This window comes from Cottoperca gobio, chromosome 1 (assembly GCF_900634415.1).
Source record: "Cottoperca gobio chromosome 1, fCotGob3.1, whole genome shotgun sequence".
Taxonomy (NCBI): Eukaryota; Metazoa; Chordata; class Actinopteri; order Perciformes; family Bovichtidae; genus Cottoperca; species Cottoperca gobio.
This window is the reverse complement of record NC_041355.1, coordinates 3,097,035-3,124,953: the sequence shown is the minus strand read 5'-3', so window position 1 is coordinate 3,124,953 and position 27,919 is coordinate 3,097,035. Positions and strand designations below refer to the sequence as shown.

General features: G+C 42.5%; 1 protein-coding gene across 1 annotated transcript in view; it reads right to left on the bottom strand.

The window, feature by feature from the left end:
* Window positions 1–674: 674 nt before the first annotated feature.
* The window catches only part of npnta (nephronectin a), a 42,349-nt gene continuing 15,104 nt past the window's right edge, over window positions 675–27,919 (bottom strand). The window contains 11 exon segments of the mRNA XM_029441781.1: window positions 675–2,171; window positions 2,394–2,653; window positions 4,423–4,521; window positions 5,567–5,656; window positions 10,015–10,324; window positions 10,326–10,459; window positions 11,802–11,924; window positions 12,354–12,488; window positions 14,808–14,927; window positions 16,217–16,336; window positions 26,281–26,373. Of these exon segments, the coding sequence (XP_029297641.1) occupies window positions 2,061–2,171; window positions 2,394–2,653; window positions 4,423–4,521; window positions 5,567–5,656; window positions 10,015–10,324; window positions 10,326–10,459; window positions 11,802–11,924; window positions 12,354–12,488; window positions 14,808–14,927; window positions 16,217–16,336; window positions 26,281–26,373 (1,595 nt within the window). The 3' untranslated portion in view covers window positions 675–2,060.

Here is a 27,919-nt window from a genome sequence, read left to right as displayed (position 1 = left end):
GAATTTTTAAAGCTTTCTTTTATTCAATTGTATCACATAGCTGGCAGCCTTCAAACACGTGTATTCTCTGTGGCGGAAAGAAACTGCATCTCCGAATGTCTGGGAGAAATGAAGTGAAAGCGTCTTTGTGCTTTGTAGGCCGAGCAGTCTGCAGACTACAAGTTGTTTGTGCTCCGTCATCTGCAGAGAGACTTTTCTTTCTTTCTATTATGTAGAATATTTTTGTTATGTGCTGTGAAAAAAACAACAGTTCTCTTCGTAGCATTTTTCACATTTAATTCCCCACAAAATAAAGTTCTAATGAATTTAGATGATAAGAATCTTTAATTTAACGGCTTGTCAACCTCCTGTGCTGAAATAACAAATTATTCTTGTTTCTTGAAAAAGAAAAGTTGTATTCTAAATATTTTAATATCAAATTGTGTCAAATAAAGTGCAAAGGAACCATTGAGCCCAGCCCAAGCCGTGTTGTTCTGGGACATCATTATGTTTAAGGTGTTGTTTGATCTGCAAGGGCACCGGGAGAGCGCAGACGTCCGCAAAGGCCACGCCCTACCTACCTGCTCCAAAATGTAACGAGACCTCCGTTGGCCCATGCGTCACCCTTCTACCAGAACACTATGTTGCTGTCAGCTACTGGGATAAGGAAGAAAATCATGCTTTGTTTCATAAAATATCAGTCAAGTGTATTTTATTTACATACTGGTCTGGATCAATCTAAATTTATTGAATGCACCCATGCATACAGAAAACCTTAAAACTCCAGCCGATGCCCTTCATTATCACAGCATGTGATTATGCAAGTTACAGACAGAGCATTATACCGTAACACATGGACATACACATTGTGTGCACATTAAACACAGCCTTGCACAACACAAGGTTTCCATCTGTATACATGTTTCTTTAATTAAAAGTTGAGATACCAACCATTTTGAAATCCAATTAATATCCATGTATGAATTTACAGAACGTATAAACCACACAACAAATGGGATTGTAGATCTTTAGAGTATGTACACACGACTACATTTACAATAATACAATTTGTGAACGCCTAAAAAGTCGTCGGTATTGTCTTTATAACAAACTGCACTTAATATAACAAAGCAGATAGTGTATAATAGAACGTAAGTGTTGATTTGAAAGTGTTTTTAAATCATAAACTCATTCTGTGATTTCAAGTATCTGGAAAAACAATGACTGTGGAGGGTTCAACACAAGATCAGGGTGGAGAAAAGGGGCTAAATGTATGAAACCCCTCTTCTACTGAACAGATCTTTGAAATACTGTGCCAACAAAAGAAAGCTGCGTTTCAGTCCAAACTGTGCTACAGAACCAGGAACTGAGATTACGCCAACGAAAAGCTAAACTGACGAGTTGATTTTATACTTTGGGTCTTTATCAGATTTGGATTCTTCTGGATTAGAAATAAATGAAAACAAACACAATTTGTCTTTTTATACTTTTTTCTTTCTTTTTGTTTTTTTTAATCTCTCTCCCTCAAAGAGATGTTGCTGATCCAAACCGTCACAGATGCACTCCTGGCCACATGTTGTAACATCAAGCTAATAAAAAGCCACGGCTTGTGGCTAAAGGATCAAAGCAAGGTGAAAGCAGACTCCTAAGTGGGGGAACAATCCCCGCTTCAGGGAGCAGATGAAGTGAACGAGGGCCTCTCAGCCGTGTGGCTGGAAGGCTGCCAGGGTTAGGTGGAGGACATTTCCATGGTAAGTAGGTGCATGCAGGTTTTCATAGTAACAAGGTGATGGAGTGAGAGGGAGGCTGAGGAGACGGTGGGGGGTGGGGGGGGGGCATGCCCATGATTTTTTCGGTTCAGTCTTTTTATTCATGGTCAGTCGAGAAAGAGAAACCCACTGTTCTGCAAACGCACAATTTTTCGGATATCGTTCACAGAATGGTTTGGAGGGGGCGGCGGGATGGGGGTGGAGGGGGTTCAGCGAGAGCCCAGGCAGAGTGAGGGGATGTCACAACAGAGTCAGTTCTCTTTGAGATGATTTTCCCTCTTGTTTTCTTTCTGCCTTTTTCTGTTCCGTCAGTCAGAGTCTCCTCAGATTGTGCTCCTCTGTGCAGGAGCCTTTCCTCAGGGTGATGTCGTCCACAGCCATCTCTCCGCTCCTGCCTCGCCCACGCTCCCCCTTCAGGATCACCTGGAGAACAGCAGCGACATGCACACACTGAGGAGATGCTGCTTCATGATGAAAGAGGAGTTGCATGCATTTCTACTGGAAGCGGACGTCAATCTTAAATTTTACAGATCCACTCTTTTGAGTCCTACTTCTCAGATTCATTTTTCATAAACTGGAATACAAACGTATTGTCAAACATGTCTGGAGAAATAATCATTTAAACACTGAAATATTTATACTTACACTTTCCAGACCAGTGCCCCATAATGTGATTTGGGTGTGCCTCCAGCCGTTTCCTCCTGTCCGGCCCCAGACTGCCGGACTGTACTGCTTTCCCTTCTTCACAAACACTTGCAGCATGCCCACGTGGTGGCCCGCCAGCTTGTGTCGGAACGACAGGCACAGATTGCCGTCGTTCCAGGGAGGGGTGAGAGGAAGGACCAGCCGAGCCCCTCGCCCGGTCCTCTTGTTGCCTACCTCGGGAATGGTGAGGTACCGTCCACCTGGGGAGGCAAGAGTGAGAACACACAGAATATACATGTTCGTCAATAAAGGTCAACACAGAATTAATTAATAACACTGGATCCTAGAAATGTCCCACCTTGTCGTGACAATGCTTCACCTTTGCATCGCATTTGTTGCAACTTTGTTTTCTAAATGTAGTATTATTTATTATTATACTCACCTGTCTGTACACAACGTGCAATACGGTTATATATTAATATGCTTCAAGGATATTAAACCTTTGTAAATTGGTTTGAATTGAACTAAACTGATTTAAAACAAATGATAATTAATTAAAAAGGGGATTGATTCACCCTTACAAGCAGACAAACAAAAACAATATATTTGCTCCCTTAACTCATATTATGAAGCCCTGCACAGAAGAAAGTAGTGAATGAAGTTTCATGTGTGATGTAGCATTGAAAAACAACTTTCCAGAAACAATAACCCGGTTTACTTACTGTTGGATAATTGACAGACCTCAATATGTTTGAGCTACTTTCCACTTCAGAAACTTCAATCTCCGAGCAAACTGCTGACTACGAGGTCTGTGGATGATCCTGAGTCAGTGCAATATTGTTTTAAAGAAAGACAAGTTGCTGTTGCCTTTTTCCAAATGCAATTCATTTTATAAAATGCTTTAAGCAACGAAATGCATCCATGTACCCTTGGGTGCCAGCACAACCCAAAACAGAACCTAAACAAGCAGCAAGGTTTTACTACTATAGTGAGAAACTGAAAAGGACTTGACCCACTTGTGTTTCGTCACCTCAAAGTACAGCCAGTTGCCAGCGGAAAATTGATTTTGTTTTAAAATTAATTTCTGCATTAGTTAGCAATAGTAGAGCTATATAGTTTTAAAAATGTAAAAGGCGAAAGTGCTTTTGGGTAATTTCTGATTAATGCTGTTGCTTTATGCTTATCTAGCAGATCCGTGTTGGGCTGGTGTTAACCACAGGGGGTGCGATCTGTATCTGTAGGCCACACAGGCTTTCTGCATATTTTATGAGCGCCCCCCCCCCCTTTAAATCTTTGCCTGTGGCTGTCGATCAAAATAACTTTAAGAGATGAACACTAAAAGGTTACATGCTACACAACACACTGAAGATGTAGAATAAGCCGTGGTGGACACACCTGATCGAATGTTTTCACTGCTGCCTCTTGAACTCTCAGAGTTTAGATTATCATTTACTGTCAACGATTCTTCCAGGGAACTTAAAGGTCTGGGCAGAAATCTTTATTTTCTTTAATGAGTGAGCACAAACTTGGCTGAAATGAGGCCTCAGTCTGAGTGTCTGGAAACACACTAGTAACTGCGAGACTGCGCCAGTTGGCAGAGGAAGCCAGATGTAGTTAGCGTTGCTTAAACAGTGCCAGTGCGCTGCACTGTTTAGTCTTCACACGCCGTCTACTGAGAAAATAATTTATCACGTTTTCTCCTCGTCTGAACCTCAAGAAAAACAGTGTTGTGTTCCCTTTTAATGCGAGCCACAGGTATCGCTGACGGGTCGCGTAATCCACTTCTCATTTGCATCGCTTTGTAGAGCAAAGCAGTAATCCGCAGAAAAGACAAACTACTTCCCTCGGGGAGTTTTCAACTTGACCTGTAATTGACTAGAACAAAATTGAGCTGCTTAGATTGTCTGACTGTGTGTGTGTGTTTGCATATGTATGCATGTCAGTGAAGGAAAGCAGCTATTCTCATTTCCATTCACTCACTATAAAATGAACTATTTGCCTTGTTAGAGTGTGAGAGCCCTTCACTTACCTGATGGATCTGGGGTCGTCTCCCAGTGCAGGTCTCCGTCTTTGTCCCTGATCCAACCACAAAGACCGTCATCAAAGGAGCAGCTCAGATACCCCGACCCTGAAGAGAATAACAAAACACACAGAGACTTCTTTAGAGAAGTGGAGGACGCATACACATGCAAAGAGGCTTCGTTCTGTAATGCTTCACGAGAGCCCTGCTGTGTGACTCTGTCGTTACTGGGAGCAAGTGCACGATGATATCACACAAACGTAAACAGTTGCTGTACTGTTGGAACCACATATATAAACATATACATATACATATATATATATATTTATATATGTGTGTCTATGAGAGTTCTTCTGCACATATAGCCTATGCCTACCCACCACCATAATAAAATACGCTGTAGTTACAGTCGAGTCCTGATATTCAATAACTGATGCATTCTCTCCCGGCGACGATGGCGAGACAATAACATTAAGGGAATGCAGGCGAAACAGTTGCAGGCATCATCCATGCATTGCTGCACAAATTGGTTGGAAGATAAGAATAACATCCATCATTTTGTGTCTGAAATACAGTTTCCGCAAAACTCTTCTCAGCTCATTTTCTGAGCCAATGAAAGGTCTTTCACTTGACACTACACAGCAAATGATGCGCCGTGGAGCAAAACAAACACGTAACTAAATCATTAGGCAATTTAATCTGTTCACCATTGACATCTATAAATCATAATTCGAGCAAATATGACAATATGATAAAATGCTGTCTTTTGACAAAAATTGTAGGAAGTCTGGCGTACTATGAGTACTATGGCGCTTATGAGCGGAGCGCTGATGTACTTCAAAATGATCAATTAATCATTCAAGCAGTCAAGCAATCGAGCGAGCATAATGTGAAAAGTGGGAAAGTCTGGCGGTACGTTCTGGGCTGTGAGCCATTATTTAAACGGAAATAGCCAGATGTCATGTGTCACCTCCTGGTGAAAGGCCTATCAAAACACATCTGGTCACTGTAATATGCCTTGTGAGCATCCACTGCAGGAGCCGATTGTCAGTTTTATTTTGCCCGTAGCAAAAGTGGCTCGTCCGTCATCATTTGAAGTCTGCGGTCTGCTCCGAGCAGGGCTGATTGTCTACGTCAAATGTGTTTTGTTTACCTGGATCGTCCTTGGCTTCATCTGCCGTGTTGCCGAGCTCAATGTCAAAGTCGACGCCAAGGACGGTGTTACGATCATGGTTCCGAGGAACTAAGGAGAGAGGTGAGAGACGCAGGGTTTAGATTAGGGATTAACAACAAAAGTATTATATTTGCTCACTGGCATCGCTGCTTGTGGCTATTGCTTTGCTTTGCTTCATTACTCTACAAGGACTCTGCAAAGATGAATCAATGTCATGGTTTAGCGCCTGCATATAAGCAGCTAGGCACATTTAACAACACAGCAACAGACCAGAATACCTGAGAACAAAACCTGCAGAAACACAAAGACGTCAAATGTGAATCATAACAAGGAAAAGGCCGATTGTTCATGTGATGCAACAACTGGGCAAATGCTTCAGCCACAAAAGCTGCAGCTCCGTTACACGCACACACAAACAGTACACAGCCGGTCCTGAAATAGCCTCTTTCCTTCCCCGATAGGATCACACGGCTCATAATACTATACGCCAAACTGTCTTATTAAAAAGGTCGACTGACGAGTGAAGGACAGAAACATTATAGCTCTTACTTTTACAGCGAGCCTTATGTGGCGGGAAAATGCTTTGGCTCTTTAACTCTATTAGTGTGAACATTCCCTTTAGTAGGTTCTTCATAAAAGAAAAAAGAATTAGAATAGAGATAAACATCAATATAGCATGTGTTGCATTTGCTGACGAGATAAGTTTAGTGGAATTGAATGAGACAAACTGTCAATGAAAGTGTTCCCTGCATGCCCGGCAGATTCTTGCTCCTACGCTGTGAATGTTCTGTAACCTGCACTTGAACTGTCAGTCCCCCAGACTCCCCAACATGTGCCCCCTCCAGTCAGCCTGAGCACTGAAGGGGCCCGTCCACCCCCACACTGGGTCACTACCAGCTGGCAGACTGCGATGTAGTCGGAAAGTCGAAGGAATCTGACAGCTTGGAGGTCACACTCACACCGGGTTCTCCAGCAATCCCAGGCATCCAAGTATCTGTGTGTGCGTGTGTGTGTGTGTCTGTGTGTGTGTGTGTGTGTGTGTGTGTGTGTGTTGTGTGTGTCTGTGCTTTTAAGGAATGAGGCCCCCATTGATTTCTTGTGTCCGGTCGTCGAGCAGATATATGAAGAGTAAACATGGCGATACGCCAGTTAAGTACTGAGAGTATAAAATCGTTTGACTCTCCTATAGTGACGATAGATAGTTTGTGAAATTACTCAAATTCTGGCAAATGAACTGCGTAGTTTTATATGTTGTATTTGTTTTCTGAAGTCAGTTTAATTAACCAAAGAACAAAACATGTAAAGTATAAGTATGTCACAGCGAAATTGCCACAAAGAAAAGATAATAAACAAAAATATTTGCTTCTACAGCCTCTGATTGTTTCCAGTTACATTTCACACCTAAGCCTTCAGTGATGTCCTGCACAGTCCTACCTGAACTATTCCCCCTCTTAACACCATCATTATGACGCCATGGCTCTAGAAACTATACATTTAGACAGAAACGCAGTATAACCGGGCGTTGCATCACCTTAACTCGTAGTTAGTAATTTGAAAGTGGCGGACAAACCCTGTGATAGTCTCGCTAGCGTCGGGGTTGGCCGTTCTCTTCTCACGATGATGTCTAGCTTTTCTTGAAAAGTTTGTCTTGAAAATGGCGTGGTAATTATATCTGCGACCACATCGATCTCTTCTTCTCCTTCAACTATTGTGGGTTGAAAAAAACCAGCTTGTAGAAATCTAAATTAGCTCGTTCAAGGTCAGTTGCTAGCTCTGCATAGCTCTGCCTCTCAATAGTGCGTATCCAATCAAAAGACGTGCACGTGCTGACGTTATCGTACGCCTGCTAGCTGGCCCCGGTGTCGCCAACTCGAAATCTGATTGGTTAACGCCACAGTTTTGTCTCACTTTAAGCTACAGGCGCCCGCACTGTTGATTCTGAAGGCCTAAGGGCAGATTTCTTGGACCCTGGCAACACATCATGGCTGAAATATGATTGGATAAAAGCTCTAACATAAAGGCCAGACCTCCACATCTCGATCTGAGGCTGGAAGCAGCGCAATCAAGAGGAAAGCTATGAAATGAAGAGAATAGACTATGGGGAATAAGTTTAATACATATTTGTGGAAAAAATATGTAAAAATGAAATTTATATTCTGATGATGTTTAGGCCAGCAGAGACGCCTTGCTGGCTCTGACGGCCCGCCACTGAAATTAAAACTTTTCACAGCAAGGTGACAGCCTCGTCTCGTGTTATAGAACTAATAGAACAATGGCAAAGCATCATGAGGGGATTTTAAGTATGTTAAAAAAATGGAAAATTGTATTAAAAGATCCTAAAAAATAACAGGAAAACTCAATTATTTTCTGCTGGAAGATAAGGACGAAGGTTGGAAAGCACAGATCCAGAGTAACTGAGACTCTGTTTCTGCCAAAGACTCATTTGTTGATGTTTTTCCAAATTAATTCCTTTAATTCTTTTCACCTCCAGCGTTTGAGGGGAAAAATCTCAGATATCTCAAAACATAAAACTGCAACACTCGGCATGGGTCGACACCCCCAGAGGTGGGTTTAAGAAGTGACCGTGTAAACAACTTGGAACTATTGGAACTGTCAATAAAAGCTGCTCAAGTGGGATTTCCTTTGTTTCTGCCAAAATGTTCAGCAATTACCAATAACACTTACTATTTTTTTAGGTATAGATAAAATAAATATTTACATTAATTAAATAATTAAATGATTATTTTATATTTAATTATTTAAATTATTTAAAAGTTTTATTAGCCTCGATATTTTTTCCTCTTGCAGAGAAGAATGTACTTCTTTAAAGAGAAATATATTTATATTTTCGGAAATATACTATTTTTTTTCCAAGGTTGGAGGTAAAAGGTTTTTAATGGACACAGACTCTAATGTTCATAGTACAGGTCCAGCCTGAAGCGACCTGCACACCTGCACTCTTCATGCCATGAGGCTTTTATTCAAGATTATTCCTAATTTGGTGTAATTATTCGAATAATCACTCAGCGGTGTCTCTCCTCCCACCCTCCTCTCATCTTATTCAAACCATCTTCAGGAAGCACTGATTCCTAGAAGTGCTCTGCCGTGGTGAGGACTATTAGATTGATGTCTCCCTCAAGCAGTGCAGACAGGTGCTAATGTAATCTTCTCTCCTCCTTCTTTTTTCTAATTATGTGATGCCATCTGGCAAGGTGAGTGTGAACCACAGAATCTCCCCTCGTATCCTGTACTTCCCACCGCATATTTCTAAGTCAAAGGATCTTAATGTTAGGTTTGGTAAACAATGATTTCTTTTGTGCAACTTACACCATTGTTGCCTCTGCACGAAAAACAATCCAATAAGTCTTACCTTCTGTGAAGCCGTGTATCATAATGATGTGCACATTTACTGAAACTTAAGTTGCTCCTGGTTCAACTGTTTGTTCTATGCAGTGAAACATTGGAGGAAACACAATTTAACAATTTAAATATTGTAATAAAAAGTGTTTACATGCAGATAGAACTGAACTGAATATCACAGAGGTTATCTCCTTGAGAAACACTTTATGAGGGTGGATATAGCTCGATTCAGATATCTTTGATCTCAACTATTTTAACCAGTTTACAATCTTCAAATGTCTGAATGTTTTTCATGAATTCTTTCATGTCGTTAGCTGGCAGATAAACTGTGTACACATGGGTCCTGACTTCTAACTGCTCGGCACCATGTGGGCTCCATGTGTTCCGATTCCCCAGATGGTGACATGTGTCATAATAAGCACAATGTTTCAGCATTCAGATGAAGAAATATGCAAATATGCTCCAATTTAATTAGAGGAAACCTGTCGGGGAGCGGATGAAGATGAATCATTAGGCGAATAAATGCCTTTGGATGTCAAAGTGTGTGACTCTAAAGTAAACAAAAGGTTCACCTCACTATCAAACTTCAGAATACGGAGATTAAACCAGCTAATGCAAAAAAGTTATTATGCTTTTCTTCTTCTTTTGTTTCACCTTTATTACAGCTGAAGACGGACAGGAAAGAAGGGAGAGAGGACGAACTCAGGCCGCTGCGGCAAGGACTGACACATTGTACTTTTATATGTGTAATGTGAAAAGTGCTGGACGTGTAAACAGGCAACTGTTTGCTAACAGTTTTATGAGGTGTAATATGTCAATGTTGTGTTTATAAATTCATGTGCTGCCCCCAAGTGGCCAGAAAAATGAATTGAAGCAGGTTTAAAGGTTTGCAGACATTCATAATATTTGTAAAGCAGGCCTATAATTTCATCAGTTAAAGAAAGATATAACTCAAACCCTTCAAGTATGTTTGTCAATAAAAGATTGAGATGGTCAAGAACTTGAAAAGGTGGAATGAATTTCATCTAAGTATAAGAAAACAATGAAATATAAAAGTTAGTTCTTACTGTGGACATCCCCTCTCTGTTTGGTGACCTCCTTCTGGATGGTGTTGTCTACCGGAGTGACGGGTGGTGGTAGTGGTGGCGGGGGGCGTCTGGTGGGAGCCACTGGCCTTGGTGGGATGTAGGGCTTGCGTGTTGGTGCTGGTGGCTTGCGTGTTGGTACTGGTGGCTTCCTGGTCGGGATAAAGGGCTTCCGGGTGGGAATGGCCGGTTTACGTGGAGGTGGGGTGACCCTCTTTGGAGGCGGTGATGCTTTGGTCGTTATGGTGGTGGTCGTAGTTGTGGTGGCGGCTGTTGATTTTGGGATTACAGGGGAAGATTCTCCTTTGAGTCACTGGTGGGCGGACGGTGGTGGTGGTCCTCCTCTGATCTATGTCGGGGATGTGGTTGTGATGATTGGGAGGCAGTTTGCCAGGTCTCGGAGGGTCAATAGCCACCTTAGGAAGCGCTGAAATAATAAGAGATTGCAGATGGTGTACTGAAATATGAGCACTTAGGAGTTAATGATGTGTAGAATTGCAGACTAACTGCAATGATTAGTCTGACATGCGCAGTGGAGGCTTTGTTTCATCTACTAAGACTTCTCCTGATATCTATTAACTAAATGTTAGCATCCTAAAACAAATTGGAGTCTCAAATCTCACTGAAGCTCAAAGAATAAAGGCCCATAAAATCATCATGCTGCAAGTACAGAGTCCTTCATTTGGGGATTTCTTTTAAAAGGCAATTCTGAACATATTTTCCTCAATGGGAAGGTTAAGAGAGAGCGTGCAAAGTGACACGGCGTCTCCTCAACATAACCCACAAAGACACCCCACGTTTCAGTCAATTTGTGCTTTTGTGAGATCAATATTTCTTTCTGGCGGTGGCTTTTTTTAAATCCGTTCCTGTGCTTGCCCTGATTAGTGATTCTGTGGGTGCTCATAGCCAGAGGCCTCACAGCATCAGGCCAAAGCTGCTCTGTGTGTGTGTGGAATGATCTCTGCGCTCAAACAGGCTGCTGTGCCCCAGAGATCACCCTCGCTCTGCTGATGTCATCAACGTTACACCTCCTTTTTCTTTTGTTGCTCCCTTCATTCTTCATGTCAGGAGCAGAGACAGAGACTAGGGGGTTAGTGTGATGTCGTGGTGGTGTTGGGGCTTCATAAGAGTTTCATGAGTGAGGAATGAGAGTGGACAAAGGCGAGAGGTTTGAACTCAGTTATTGCCTTCTCAGGTTGCGGGCGACTTTGATATGTGATACACAAATAGGATATTGCAACTCGACTCCCAGAGCACTTGTGGATCACACACTCTTGGGCAGGCGACAGGGTGAAATATTTGCAGCGCACTACGCCACGAGGCATCCCCCTCTCTCTGTCTTGTGTCATTTAGATGATTAAATAACTGTGGACAATATACTACTTCTTGTCCACTGAGCGGCTGTAAAAACTGCAGACGCACAGACTAATGAACCGCGCGTCAGCAAGCGTAATGAAACAACCTAGCAGGAAAATAAATATTTCACATTTGATGATGACTCCTCTTTTTTTTGGCTGATTAAAATGGCTAGATGTCAAAAGAAAGGGGTAAAGGCTCACTCTGGGCACGTGTGATAAGGGAGCAGGGTGATTTAGTGTTGACTGACAGCCAATACAAAGAAAGGAATTCCAGTCCCGGCTCTCTGCTTGCGAGGCTATTCCTCCCTCTTTCTTGCTTTCCTAGCTATTTAAGACAACAAAAAAGTGAGGCCCCGTTCCTCTTTGCAAAAGTGAGCATCGGGGGCCGGGGGTTTTGTTCTCAATTCTTACGTTTGCAGTCGTGGCCCATCCCCCTGAAGCCGTCTTTGCATTTGCACTTGTATGAGCCCGGCGTGTTGTAGCAGGTGGCGAAGCTGCTGCAGTGGCTACGACCTAAAGAGCACTCATCCACGTCTGAAAGATAATGGAAACATAACAACATTCAGCTACCAGGCGCAGGTGTAAAAGACATAACAGCAGAATATCAAAGGATAATTGCTTCACATCCACTTCAAGGGGTTTGTGTCATATGCACTGTTAGTGACAGCATAGTGAACAACTGACCCCTTTAGGAATGCTAGAAAATATCTTCCTTGAGATCGAGAAGGTCTTTCGAGCATTTTCTTTTTATAGGGTAAAAATACTCCATTACATAAATTCAATTCATTACACTGAAATATTACCAGCAATATTTACATAAAGTATCAAAAGTTAAAGTATTATTGCTGCAAAATGGCTTCTTCCACTGTGTTGTGTTTTCTGCTCCCTCAGTGTCTAGTGTAAAAACAAAACTTTGTAAGTTGTATCTGCAGACGCCTCACTGCGGAGACCTTGTGTCAGTACCTATGCATTGGTATTTCCCATTGATGTATTGCAGGTCAAAGCCTTCATGGCACTTGCAGATGTAGCTCCCAAAGGTGTTTATGCATTTCCTGAACCGAGGACACACCGCTATCCCCGCTGCACACTCATCCACGTCTGCAACAGGAGAACAGAACACACAGGTTATTGAAAATTCAAATTAAAACCTAACGTATTCATCATTTCTCACTAAAACTCTTAGTGTTGCTCACATACAGTGCGTAATACATTCAAAATAACACAATGCAATGAAAAACTTCAAGGTTATAAACCAAACAAACAACTCTATTCAAACCAGGAGACTTGTTCACCTTCCCTCGTTAGTATTCATTTATGAACAAAGCATTCTGTTCAGTGAGCAGAATACAATGCACAATACGTCGTTTCATTATTTAAAGACCTATTCTCAGTGTCTCTGTTGATCACCTTTGCAGGCATGTGTGCATTAATATTTAGAAACAGACAGGCTCATGCATTTGCTTTAAAATGATTCATTTATGTGCTGCATAATGCAGCGGAGGCTGCTACGAGGGCTATTTGTTAAAAAGGACTTTAGAAACACAGAGACACCTGGACCAGCTGGGAAAACAAGCGAGTTAAGAAAGTGGGCAGAGCTCTCTTATCCCTTAACAACTACTGTTGAGCTTCTCATCAGCAAGGCATTTAATCCCAAACTGCTCCAGTGGAGCTGCTTAATGGCCAACAGTTGAATTATTTATCAACTCGCAGAGCAGTATTGAATTATCATGTTTTACATAACACACACATGCACACATAAATACAGTCATTGTGTCAGAACGTAGAATAATATTGCCTGCAAATGCCTGTTTTTATGAACGTTACATCTGGCTTTGAAGACAGCTCCGACTTTTCTTCCGAAGCAGCAAATCTTTACGCATCAGATTCAAACACTTATTCATGCAGGGTACATCTTCAGCCAATATTAAGCTCTGCAATTGGGTTTTACTTGACAACTCATCTGATACATTAAGCAATTTCTATGAGAGGGAGCATTGAAATATGAAGCTGTCTCGTACCAAACTTCTGCAACAATGCAGACACATCAATACACTTCATCATTAATCAGGCGCTTTTCTGTCCCAGTGCAAAAAGTCAATACTTCCACGCGGATCATCTGACATCCTCCTCAAGAGACTTCTGGCTCTTTTTGTAAGAGCCACAGAAAGTTTTACATCAAATCATAAATCTAACTAACCACAAGTTATTTAATCTGCAGTGTACACGCTAAACATCTGGGCCTGTATTTGGCAAAAGTGCTAAAAGTTCAATTTTGAGTAATACATGTTCTTCTTGCAAATAAAAGCTCTACATCAAATGTGTTAGGATTTAGCTTCCTTAAGTCATTTATCACATATCGTCCACCAGCTGCAGAAATATCTTTCCGGCTTCAGTTTGTTTTTGTTTCCATTTCTGCTAATTCTTTATTTTAAGAGATGCATCCAGATTTATATATAAAGAAATATGAGCTTGCTGTTCGTTTCACATGTTAATTGGTACTGAATCTATTTCACGCAGACTCGAATGTGTCGTCGTACTCGCCGTGCTTCAATGGAAGTGAATGCGAGATGAAGCAAATGTAATGCGAGCCTTTACGTTAATAGGAGTGCTTGATAAAGAGTCTTATTCTTCCATCGTTCCAGAAAGTGTGGGCCCAGGCCGCTTTACAAGCTGCAACAAACAGTTTTGCATTCATCTAAAGGCTCCGGTTACAAGATGAAATCACGTCCATAAATATGATTATAAACTCTCCATAAAACATCTTCTTCTCGAGGGATCCGGAAACATTCCATCAAACTGTTTTAACACCTGTGGCAGGCAACCTCTCCTTCCCCTCCTCCATCACTTTTCATGATTGATGTCCGTCCTGTTTCGAAAACCCGCCCACAGTTAAGGCAGCATAACAGGAAGAGTCCAGTCTGGAACAGCCTGTCTTTAAACCTGACACAGGTTAACTGCCTCAACTGCCCCCTTCATCTGTTTCGTCACCCAGTTGAGGAGCTGTGCCGTGTAATGAAAGGAGGGGAGGACTAGGGGGGGGAGGATAGGAGATGAGGCTTCCCCTGATCGCATTTCTGCAGTGAAAGCTGGAGCAAGTAAGTGGAATAAAGTCACCACGGCCTGGTCCACTGCTGGGGTCCTTGATCAAAGCTAAACAGATTCATTGGTAAATATTTTTGGATGAATTTCTGCTTAGTTTGCAAAAAGGTTTTGTTTGAGTTTCAAACATCGCCTTTTCAACGCCAAGTTTTTCATTCTTGCTCTGACACAAAAAAAAAAAGGTTTGCATTTGATAATCACTCAGGTTATTTTTGAGGATGAGAAGAGTATAAAATGTTTATGATGCATGGAAGGGAGTGGCAACACGGGGCTCAGTTTTCAGGAGGCCTGTGGAGATATATAAAGACCGGGACGTACCCACACACGTTCTTCCATCGGGAGCCAGCTGTAGCCCCGGTGACGGACACTGACATCGGACCTCTCCTTTCAGCACCTCGCAGCCGTACTGGCAGTTGGCCATGCCACAAGTGCGAGCGTCTAAAGGATACGTGGGGAATCAGAACACATATTAACACATGCTGGTGCCACAAGGGAGACCTTTCTTTCCTTCCTTCTCACATCCGCACTCACACTTTATCCTTATCCTCAAGCTAGTCGGTGAGAGCAAGGCCACCGCCTGCCTTTTCTGATATTAGCCGAGTTGACCCTGAGGTGCACACAACAGAACAACACACACTCTGCCATTATTAGATTCCTGTGCTGTGCAATCACTCTGTGCTCACACCTTAGCCCCACTTTCATCCTTTTCTACACCTAAAGAATCTCAATCTGTTGAAGCGAGTTCAGTGTGCAGCACCGCTGCTGTTGAGCCGTGCCGGGCAGATCAAGACCATCTAAAAATAATAATATAATGGAGCGGCCTCTTTCAATAACGTCGGAAACTAAAAAGGAAATTAAAAGTGAGGCTCATGCTGCAGTAGCTGCTTCAGCTGCCGCAGGCACCCTGGAGTACAGTTTGACGACTGAGGCAGGCCAGGTTGATTAAATGCTACAGCGATCTATTGATCAAAGCAGCAGCAGGGGAGAAAAGAAGAGCGGCATGGTGTTTAACACTATCATGCCATCATCACACAACAACACCTGGAATTGTTTGAGATTGCCTCAAGTGTTAAGCAATTTAGACTTTAAAAAGGAGAAGAAGAAGAATTTTCCTCCTGATAAAAAAAAAAAGAACGAGCCTAATCAAAACGAGGCACCGGGAGTCACGCTACGCTGGAGTGGAAATGTGAGGAGAAAGTAGTTAGCCTATCAGATGGGAAACAGAATTTACAGGCAGACGTGTACAGGCATTAACTCTTATTCTGCAGTATACCTCAGGGCAACCAATAAGAACCGCACTCGAGGGTCTAAAGATTGTGTTTCTTTCACACTTCATTTTAGAAAAGGTTCTTGAGACTGTGGAGCCGTTATAATGAAGCACATCAACGTGGGGCTTTAATCCAAACAGTCTATCAAAAAAGGAGTGTGAGTCCGCTTGTCAAACCTACTCACACGAGTGGGGGAAAGTTATTTTATAATAGAGTGCCGTCATGTCATCAGCATTGCATTGTACATTTGTAGTGTAGTGAAACAAAAAGGCTTCACAGAATCACATCCAGGCTGCAAAGCAAAAGAGATTGTGAGAAACAAATGAGGGAGAAAGTAGATAAATAGATCCACATTTCAGACAACAATACAAACATGATGTGTGTATGTGTGTGTGTGTGTGTGTGTGTGTGTGTGTGTGTGTGTGTGTGTGTGTGTGTGGGTGTGGGTGAAAGACTCACTTCCACAAGTCCCGTCAGGCATCAGCATGTAGCCGTTGAGGCAGTAGCACTTGTAGCTTCCATACGTGTTCATGCACCTGTGTTTACAGGGCCTCGGCTTCAGCCCGCACTCATTCAGGTCTGCAGACACAGAGAGAGACCGCGTAAGTGGACAGCAGGACGCAGAGACCCTCCTACGCAGAGGTGAAATTAGTCCGAGGGGCAAAGGTGAAGAGGTCAGTCGCGTCACACCTCACCCGTCCATTTTATGTGCGGGTTCGTCTGTCTGTGCGTGTGTTAATGTGTGTGTTTTGGAAAGGGGGTGGGGGTGTCTTCGAGGAAGTGCCGTGTTCTGACAGGCCTGTAACTTCCCTCCTTGATGATTTAACAGGAAGCCAGTTTCAACTGTCAACCTGCCCATTACCTGCAAGTGATAAAAGATGCTATTATACCCTCTGACTCACCGCGGCTTCATGTGCTCGGAGCTGCAGCATCCAGCGCTCTTTGATAGATACAAATAATTCCAGTGTTTTTATGCAGGCATAAAAAAGCAGAGGAAACTCACCAACAACAGCCCGTGAAAATCAAATTAGAAAATGTTGCTGTCTGACTTTTGAGCAGGGAGGGCTCCTGGGAGAAAGGAATATGCCCTGAGCTCAACACCTGTCAAATGCTTATGCAAATGAAAGTCATTATACCCTTCTCACAGCATTTAACCATAACATTTATACGTTTCTGTCGCAGGGCCCCGGTGTTGTTTATGTTTCCTCACTGGAATGACTTACTGACACTCCTAAAATGTAACAGAGACACCATTTATGTTATTAGTTACACCTGGGTATTTTCTGCTCCGACAAGTCAAAGTGTCCTCCGTGTGAAGGGTTTACGGTGGCTCATTTAAATAAACATATTTATGTTAGTTTCTTCTCACTCTTTGACTGAAATCGTATTTTAAAAAGGGACTGTAACTAAAGTTAAGTGACATTTACAATATTAGAAAATGTAGCGAACCAACCAGCCAACGCAGAGCGAGTTATTCCTTTGTGATGACACTTTGACACACAGGTGCAACTAATAGCATTAATCATCATTGCACATTTGGTACCTCAGTTCCCTGGTGTTGTGCATGTTGCCTGCCTGGATCGACTTCCTGACACTAAATGCAACAGCTATTCGTTACACCCGTCTACTTCCTGCAATAACAAGTCAACGTGTCCTTCACTAAGACATTCTTATCATGGCGTTGAGTTAAGGAAGTTTATGTTTATTTCTTACTGAAGACTCAACCGAACACTCATTTTAAAGGATGTAAATAAAGTAAAATAACAACTTAATAGCTTCATATGGCAGATATGTTCTGACATTAAATATATTAATGATGTTATGTAGGTATAGGGCTGAACATCAGTTCCACCCGCACCTCCACTGGGTCGTAATTAAAGAAATGGGATTTGATTTAATCTGGTTGTAGATTATTTTATAACAAAAGTATTGAAACTGTAGAACAAAACAACGGTAATGTAGACCAGGGGTTCCATTAGCAGAGTTTTATCGCTGTATTTCCTTTTTTTCAGAGCGTTTAACGTAATTAATAACATTAGTTAATTAATGTTTGTACTCCACTAATGTGGCATACTGGGACATCTAAAAACAAAAACAATGGGGCCTTCTACGCGAGTAAACTTCTATTATTTAAACCTTTTACTAAAATGTCTGCTGGGGAAAAAGGCCCAATACGCATCCCAGATGTTTTAATAGAATATTGATCATGCTGGTGGAAAGTAACTAATTACTCTCATCACTGTAATTGGAAATCTTTGTTGTGTATTTGTTCTATTTGAGTACACTCAATTATTCATTTACGTTCGTTCTCGATTCTGTCTGCACTCGGAGAAAGAGAGGGATTATGGAGTAGCCTGGAGTTATGCTGTTCCCGCTCTGAGAGGAAGATTCTTCATTTCAGTTTTCTTCAAAAACCTTTTTTTCCTCCTGAAGCAATTTTCAAGATTTAGCTTTTCTCAAAAAGAAAATTGTGTCAATACTTTTGCAGAACATCGCTCAATTTCAGAGGATATTTTTCAAAACATATTCTTACTTCTTCTTACCTTTGCTAATATTGGGGGGAAAGTAACAGTGCGTCTACTTTGGTCGGATATTCTTGCAATCATCCGTACGGGATTGTATTTGAGGTTTGAGGATAAAACACTTTTAAACGCTGTAAGAATGAGCACATAATAAGCCAAATGTTATTGCAATGATCCATCAGGAGACATTTGATGTTGTTCAGATATTAGACAAACTCAGATAAGTGCTTTAATGTAAAAGTTGGCTTATTATTGAGCTTAATGTGACAGTTTCTTTTTATATTCCTTTTAAATAAAAGGCTGAGATTATGAATGACTGAAAGAGTAATGCCAACCCTTCTCCCTGAGTGATGTCTAATGAGGTTTAAAGGCTTATGAATGGAGACAACAGGTGTTGATGGACGTGAATATTCCCCTATAATTCTTCCTCACAATCATCCAAAAAACAAATGTACGAACCCAAATCTAAACGGAGGGGTCCGTTGGGAGTACAAGGCCCGAAAGGGGGGGGGGAAGAAATCCAGCTTGTAACTACACAGGAATCCATCACACTGGAATGATAACACAGGCTCCAAGAAATAGAAATTCAAAACTATGAATATCACCCCTTGTTTGTGGGACAATCATCACAAATAGATTTGGTCTCACTGTGCGGCACATGAGGGGTCGCTTTCATGTTGCTCGGCCGCACTGTAAATGCCGCCGTGTTTAGCTCTGGCGACATATGCACGGTGCATTCTTTGAGTGCCGCATACCTCCCACATTTAACAGATACCATAGATTAATTTGGATGAATGACGGAGCAGATGCTCAGTGTGTGTATCAGACTCCACCTTCTATTAATGGTCGCTTAACTGAAGCCATGTTAGCTGATTCAATAGGCGCGGCTGGAATTTTAGACTGACCGTCTGCTTGTTGGATCCCACTAAGTGCCACCAGGCCTTAAGTCTTGTTCCATGACTATAAATACATCTGGATATATATATATATATATATATATATATATATATATATATATATATAGGGGTCAGAATGTGAATGCAGTTGTTACATGAGGGCCGGTATAGTGAAACATTCATAGGGTGACTTTCACTCAATACAAGAGTAAGGATAACAAGGGGCAGACATTTAAAGAGAGCAGGCTTAGCTCCACATTCAACCCTCCAACTGTCTCCTCTCTCCCACAAGATAACATCCACAACACTCAAAGTTGTGGACACACACACACACACACACACACACACACACACACACACACACACACACACACTTTGCTTTTTTAATTAGCGGTGTCAACCTTGTTTTCCTCCCTGATTTTCTCAGTAAACAACTGGCATTCTCATTACTGCGATTACAGAAAACCATAGCAACACTGTCCATTGTCAGCGTGGCAGAGAAACAGGTCTCCACTTGCCTGTTGCGCTGAAAAAAACAGCTTAGAAATGTAAATTAGGGATTATTGAAATGGTCACATTCTCAGACAGAGGCAGCTTCGTGAGCATCAGCACATGCCAGACACAAGACACAGCCAGGGCCTCGTCCGCGTAGAAAGAAACAGACAAGACGGTGGAGAGGACACAAGAAGGACAAGACGGAGAGAGAGGACACAGAGAAAACTGGGAGATAACAGACAGACAAGACCACCAATTTACAGTTCGACGCGGCCCCAGGACTGCAGAAACCTGTGCGATAGCAGAGGTGGAGAGCCCCTCTGGGGTGTTCACTGTACGGTAAATGAACTGCTGAAACACATCTGAAGTGATGCAAAGTGGAGTGATTTATTGGGTCAGCTCCACTGAGGTATGCTACATTCCCGACACGCCTCTATCACTGACAGAGAGATTAGCAGAAGGCCTTTTTCCTGGGATATGCTTGACTGTAGGGAAGATAACACTGGTTAGAACTCGAGGCTTTTTTACTAGCAGCGACAGAGGAGTCACGAGTGCCGTGTCCATGTCGATGATGGTTTTTAAAAAGGGAAGGAGGAGCTCTTTGATCCAGGTGCTCAGAAAACTGGAGAGGAAAATGAGAGAGAACACGGGGCAGAGCAATAAGGAAAGAACATAATGGCTCTTGGGTACCGAGAAAGGGTTTTCTTAGGGCAGGGAGTGACAGAGAGAGAGGTGGTGAAGACTGTGACATGCTTGGCATTCATGCTGGCATTTCCACTGAAAATCTCCTCCTGGGTGGTGCCAAAGGAGATAGTTCAGAGTGGCATTCACTCCTCCGCAGTTTGCACAGTGCAGTACCATGCATGAAGAAGAGGAGCTGCTGGAAGGAGAGGGGGGGGGGGGGGGGGGTCGAGCGATGAATCTCACCCTCCATCACTACTCTCGCTGGCTGATGGTCCACAGGACGAAAGATAGGAAGGTGACTGGCCCACACTGGTGGGGTTAAATAGTCCAGCTCTTCTTCTTCTTTAGATAAAATAAAATGGGTTAGAGGGGATGGGGGTGGGAAGGGGGTGGAAGGGTTTGGGGGAAGATAAAGTAGTAACGGGTGAGAGAGAGAGAGAGAGAGAGCACCAACCAATGGATTAGAAACACCTCTGACCACACCACATTCCTGGAAAGTAAAGAGGAACATTATTGCAGAGAGGATTACACTTGTGGGAATTGGACATGAGCGTATCAGAAAAGAATTCTAGGGCACATGGGAGAAACAGTGAGAGTGTGTTTTTTGCGACTCTTCTCCTCCCGCCCTCTTCGCTCTTATGCATTCCTTTTTTTGTCGTGAGGGTGAAATAGGATCTGAGAGAATTACAGTATCACACGGATTCAGAGGATCCCTTCTCAATTTGTATCTGGAGGTTAAAAAGGAGTTACCATTGGAAAAAGGCAAATCTCTGCTCCTAAAGAATGTCAGCCCCTCCCCTCTCTGTCGATTCCATCTCTCCATATAGCAACCTTTTCCCCCGGCAGTCGGCTAACAACACCCATTGTTAAGTGACAGGAAGATGATACAGCTACCTCTGAATGTTTCGCACGCTACAAATCATTCAAGTGTCCCTTTATTGAGGGATACGGTAACTGGAGCTGAGAGATTATGCAAGCCTACTGCATTTCCACCAACTCCACACCAGACAGGAACACTTGTCACGGGGCCTTATCTGCCAACAGGCACCATGGAAGGGTATCGGTATATAAGACGTTTTAGTGGCTAAGAACAATATTTCACTGAGCGCATCATGTAACCAGTGCAGCACTGTCTGATAAGAGTTTGCCTTTCTACTTGTAGACAGGCCTGACAAACTTTAAGGTGGGCGTGAATGTATTTAGGAGTTAAAAACGATAGAAGAACCTGCAAGTTTGTTATTACCAATACACATTTACATGCATAAGCTGGACAATAAATTGCTAAATTGTTTGGACAAAAGCTAAACGTTGAAAGATATCCCATGAAATTGGAAAATAGAGTTGCTTTACTGGAGCATGAGGCGATAGTATCCCCCCCAGAGACACACTCTGCATGCTTATCTGTTGGGATCTGAGACTGATCCCCGTGGGACTCAATAAATGTTAGGGAAATGCCAAAAAAGTACATCTTGTGGTATAAACAATAAAACACAGACAGTGCTGTATCTATTGTATGCCGTCGTTCCTTTAATGGAGCAAGATTTTTGCTCCAAGAAAAAAAACAACAACTAAATAACAGAATCTGCGAGAGGTTGATGACAATATTGATCTTATCTCAACAATCACTCATCGCAATCAAGCCAGGTGCTGAGATCCTAATGCGGCTTCACAATCTCACTTTCTGATCTGTATTCATGAGCCACCTTCGTGTTACTCTCCACGCTTTTTCATTGGGTTAGTAATGGAGGACAGTCCTGCACGAGGAGACACTATTATTATCACATATTGCCTCTTTGTATACTTTTATTGAACCATGATTGCAACTGACTTACTTAAACTGAAAATGGGACCCAAATGATGAGTTCTATCAATTGTATTTAATGTCCTGCTTCCTGCTAATAGAGGTCAGTTACGGTCAAATATTACTTCATACCCCCACTTCATTTTTAAAGACCTTGTTATGAAAGAGAACAAATACAATTTGGGGTAATTGGATGATAATTAAGGGAACATACACAGTATGATGACATGCATGCGATACTTAGAATACTTGCAGCTGTTGGATTGTCCACGGCAGACAGCCAGGAAGACAAACAGCGACAGAGAGGGACCGGTTTCCAAACCAACAACCCTAAGGTATGTGTCCACTCCTAGACTGAATTAAATCATAATATTTTCAGAGGCAGCAATGTGCCTTCGCCAAGATAAAGCAGTGAGAGGTCCAGATATTATCTCATGGAACTGAGAAGCAGTCTCCGTCTGTCTGCATGTAATGTCTGTCTGTCCGCTCGTCCAGTCGGCATGCTGGGTACAGCGTGCGCTCCTGCGCTCGCTACGGTACACTCAAGAACAGATGAGGAACCGGAGATCTAAGGGACATATTTATAAGTAATTGTCCATAGACATTGAATGGGGCCATAAAATGAGCTTTTGCATCCTCATGACGCGTATATATACTCCAGCATTGCTCGGGGATGCAGGCATGTCATGGCGGGTGTATTGCTCAGGACTCAGGGAAGCGCAGAGTCGAGTTTGAAGTTGTTGCATACATACTTCAACCACACCTCGAGACGATCATACTTGAAGTGGTATTAATTATATAGCTGGGAGACAGAAATCAGCATCTGGGGGCAGTGCAGCTGCATTGCTTCTGATGTTTGTGATGTCATTCCTCCAGCAAAATCTTTTTATAGCGTCTTAACAGCAGGTCAACTACACCTAATTAAATCCACCTGTATGGAATAATTATCTTATTAAATTGATTGGATCAGCAGGGCGAGTGTGGTGCCAAATTGTTAAACAGATTATCCCTATAATGAGTTTATTTGTGCAGCGAGAGCGTGTTCATCTATCCTCACCATGCTGTACGACAGATCCAATTCTCATCAGCAACAAAAGGTGAAGCGCTTTCTAAAAAGTGATAGGATTCTCCGAGTGCTGATTATTATTCTTGACAGTTGAGTGCCTGTTAAATGTAATGATGAGCACAATCACTTTCGTTCAAATTATATCCCGCACAAGTGTTGACATATTGATAGGAAAGCCATGAAAGTGAAATAAACAATATGGTGAAATGATCTGGCATGTGAGGAGAGCTAGCACTAAAAAAACAAACGTGCAGTCCTTGACGTATAAATATCTCATAACAGTACCGGCTCGTAAAGATTTGACAAGAGGAAAATACGACTTTGATTCTGAGAGTGGTGCAATCAATACAGTATCTGCCATGCTTTGTGTTTGGTGTAAACACCCATGTTCCTAAGGTGTTCAACACTCTTGTTAATCTGATTGCCTCCGGGGGTCACACATCTGTCCATGCCTCCCACTTAGAGCAAAGGAATGTTTGTCCATGTGTGTGTGCATGCACATATCTCTCTCTGCACATGCAGGTTTACACCAAGGCTGCATTACAACACTGCAATACTTGATTCCTCTTATTACACATTAAGCCTCTTCTTTGGGGACATCATCAGTTGACTGAATTTAAATTCTTGGCACAAAGTAGGAGTAGGGGATTGAATAGGATACCAACCTTCATGGTGGTTCACATTGTTTTTCATCATTATAAGAAGAAGAAATAATTACGGACTACAAAAGGTTTTCCGTTTAATTAGAAGGTAAGTCGCTGAATGAGGTAAGCCAATGGTGATTGAGTCTATGGTGCACTGATGAAACGCAGTATGATGAACTGGAAAAAACTGAAGCGGCGCACAGTCAGTGACGCGTTTTCCTTCACCCGGCCGTGGTTGGTCCGCCAGAGAGAGGAGGCGGAGCTAACGCAACAGACTTGTCCTTTAATTCTTCTTTTAGTATGGACGAACAAACAAAGAAAAAGTGAAATCCAAAAATACAGATGCAATTACCACTTATCGCCATAGTTGTCTAACTAAGCAATGCATGCTGGGAAGTCTGTTATGTGCGGATCACGTTTCTTCAGAAACTTAATTTAGTGAATTTACAGTACAATAATTCATCTCATCAGACTAGACTAGATAAATCGGCTACAATTCAGCATGGTAAGTGTAGATAACATATTTATTGGTTTATGTTGTTGTATGTTGTTGTAGCTTGTTAGCTTGTTAGCTTGTTAGCTTGTAACTGGCTGACACAGCGTTACTGGTTGTTAAACATACATTAATATTCAGTGGGTTTATTTGGTACATAGTGGAAGGAGGCCCCAGCATCCAGTTGTTGCACACCAATGTTTGATGTCACTCTGCTGATGCAAACTCTCCATCTCTTCACTGTCCGCTCTGCGCTGGAGATTTCAGGTTGCATATGGCAGCGATTGGCGATTTCAAATTTGTTACGTAACAAATCCAGCTCGCTCGAGGTAAGTTTGCATCTCAAATTCGAAGTGCGCAGACATTTCCCCTTCAGTTGAGGAAAGGGAAAACACCTCTCTGACTTGCATCTGTGCAAAGTTTGCACAGATGCAAGTCAGTTTCGTCAAGGTCAGGATTTTAGGGGACATACACATAAGAAAAACTCATTTTTGAGTGGACGGGGTCTTTCGGTTAATTATAAAAAATAAATTGATTCCACTAGATTGCCGTATGATGAAGCCCGGGGCAACTAATTTCCCTCCTCCAGTTGACTCCTCAAGATAAATGTATTTCTCCTGGGGGGGGGGGGGGGGGGGGCAGGGTATTAGAAAGCTTCGAAACATTGACCACCTGGCACATCAATAGTAAACCTCAAATCAATGTTTCATGGAGGCTGCATTTAAATGAGAAAATCTAATCTATGGTTGGAGAATAATTAAATTGGTCTCCATAGCATGTGCCAGCTCCACACTGAATCCAAGGTTATCTCCACCTAAATAGGCTGAAAGGGCAAGTCTGCCACTCAAAGAGGAGTAAAAATGGAAAGCTCAGTGAAACGTCTCGAGCTTATTGGACAAATGGGGCTTCGATGGACACTTGAAAGTACAGTTTCATCTTGAAAGGTCTTGGAATCACATTTGTCAGATAAGTCTGTCTGAATGGTTGGCAGCAAAGTCTATTGTAGTTGGATACGGGACGCTGATCCTTTTTCCTCTCCCCTTTGTTGCAGATTAAGACAAAGTACAGCCGTCTGGCCGGGCAGACAGGAGCCACCTATAGCCTCCAAATGCAGGATGAGTCATTCCAGAGAAGATTTCAACACCTCCACCCCCCCACCCCCACATCCTCCTACACCACCTCAACCCTTGTTTTTAATTACACACTATACCTATTCCTGTCTTAGGGCGTGAATTCCACAACTATTTTCAAGCTGCTTGGATACGTGTCAATTTACTAACTAACTGGGACGCTTTAACGCTTTTCAACATGTCCAATCTGTCAGTGATGAAAATGCACAAAAACCCCAAGCACACACACACACACACACACACACACACACACACACACACACACACACACACACACACACACACACACACACACACACACACACTTTCAATAGCATCCGTTTCACACAGCCGAGCCAAGTTATCTGAGGTCAGTAATTGAGATGTTATCTTCACAGGAGAGGATGCACCCCCCGGGATCATTCAGCATGGCCTCACCACTCCCATTTGAGCTGAATCAGCTCTTTATCTCTCTCTCTCTCTTTATCTCTCTCTCTTTATCTCTCTCTTTATCTCTGTCTCTCTCTCTCTCTCTCCACCTCCTCCCCTTGTGATTAAAGCGTCTCACTACTGTCGGCTGGTGGCACATCAGCTTCCGCTCCATGAGCAAGTGGCAACTGTAGTACGCTGGTGTTGTCCTGACATTGCTCAGGTTCTCCTTTACTTCTGTTTTCATGTGGAAAAATGTGCATGTCCGCATTGAGTCTTAATGTGTATGTGTTGTGTACCTTTCGACCCCAGCGCCCTGTGTATAAATAAAAAAGGGAAACACTGTGTTTTCATAGAGTCTACAAGTTCCAGGCGAGAGCTCACCTTGATTGCAGGTCTTGCCGGTGAAGCCAGGGTGGCACTTGCACTTATTGGGTCCCACGCAGTCTCCATGCTTACAGCCAGGCTGACAAACAGCTGTTCAGAGAGGATTCAAACAGGAAGAGACAGATCAGTGCAGCGCCCTGGAAGACTACTTGTTCCAGATTAGGATTACAAAGCATTTAATCCTACTGCTCCTTGACTTGGCTGTAAATTGTCTTTTAACTCCACATTGCAGCAATAATACAGCATGATGCCTCATTCATATGGGAAATGTTGCTTTCTCCTTGCTTGACAGTGTTATCATCATTGACTAATGGTAATAGAGCCGCCATATCATTTTCGCATTGAACAGGAGCTGGAAAAATTGTTTTGTCCTTACTGATACTAAATCATTTCACACTGAGATAAATGGGAAGTTTGACCTTTATTACGAGCAAAGTTTTGTTTTCCTGATTTTACAATACAGCACTGATTTATGCGCTGGCTCCCTGCCAACACGGATTACCTAGGTGAATAATATTCCCCCCCCCCCCCTTAGACTGAAGCTATAACAATTAGAGCGCCAAAGAAGTAGATTATAATTAGTGCCTCAGTGAAGAGCTGCCCTGCAGATTGTACACAATGCGTGGATGGATGATATTTTGAACGTGTACAGAGAAGCGGAACTTGCGGGAGCCGCACAGCTTCCCCGACTCTGTTCTGTCTCAGTGAGCTGTAGGCTTACCCTGCTTATCTGACTGTGCTTACTGCAGCTTGCTGCTAAGCATGTCTGATACACGGGGCCTCGGCCATGTGTTACTAATTTTCATTAAAAGCTTCATTAATTCTGTCATAATACAGAGCAATCAGAGGACTTAATTACCACTGTGGTGGAAGAGGCTGTACATGTGCGTGTGTGAGTGATTGTGGAAGAGAGAGCGCGTTTATCACACCAGACAGTGTGTTGAGCATCTGGAAAGGTGTATGATTTGTGACAATACAGCCGTGGTATTTACAATATTGTTGTATACACATTACACCCCGAACATCCATCTTGGTACATAACCTCCACCAAGGAGTTTCCCATGTTTGTCAATATTCATATTATATATTTTTTTTCCTCAATGATTTTTTATAAATGCTAGAGATGAGGTGAAATCTGCTTTAACGCAAACTGAGGGAGACCCAATAAAAGTCAGGAAGAAAGGGCTGAATAATACACTCTTTCTATGAAATGCATACTTTCAGAGTCGAGTTACAATCTCCCTGAAATTTCCATTCATGCACATTCAGCTTGCGGGGCGGCAGTTCAACCCAAGAAGAATATCTTCAGTTACTCAGGTTTCTGTCTGTAACATTGTTGAAACTGAATTAAAAAAGAAAAAAGGCACAAAAGGTCTGTGACGAATCCTTTAACTGGAGTCGATAACATCTCCAGACTCATTCCACTTTATTTGGCTATGTAATTCAACAGAAAGAAAGTATTGTTAGCCCACTTGGAGGGGTCCGTGATATGAGCCGGTGTGTTTGAAGCACCGAGCAATTAAAAGTTCACATTAAAAATGGCCGAATATGTCGGAGTAAAAAGACAAGAGTTGTACTTTTCTGGACGTAGGAGTTCATTAGAATTTGGTGTGGTCAGAAGATGAAATGAAGTTAG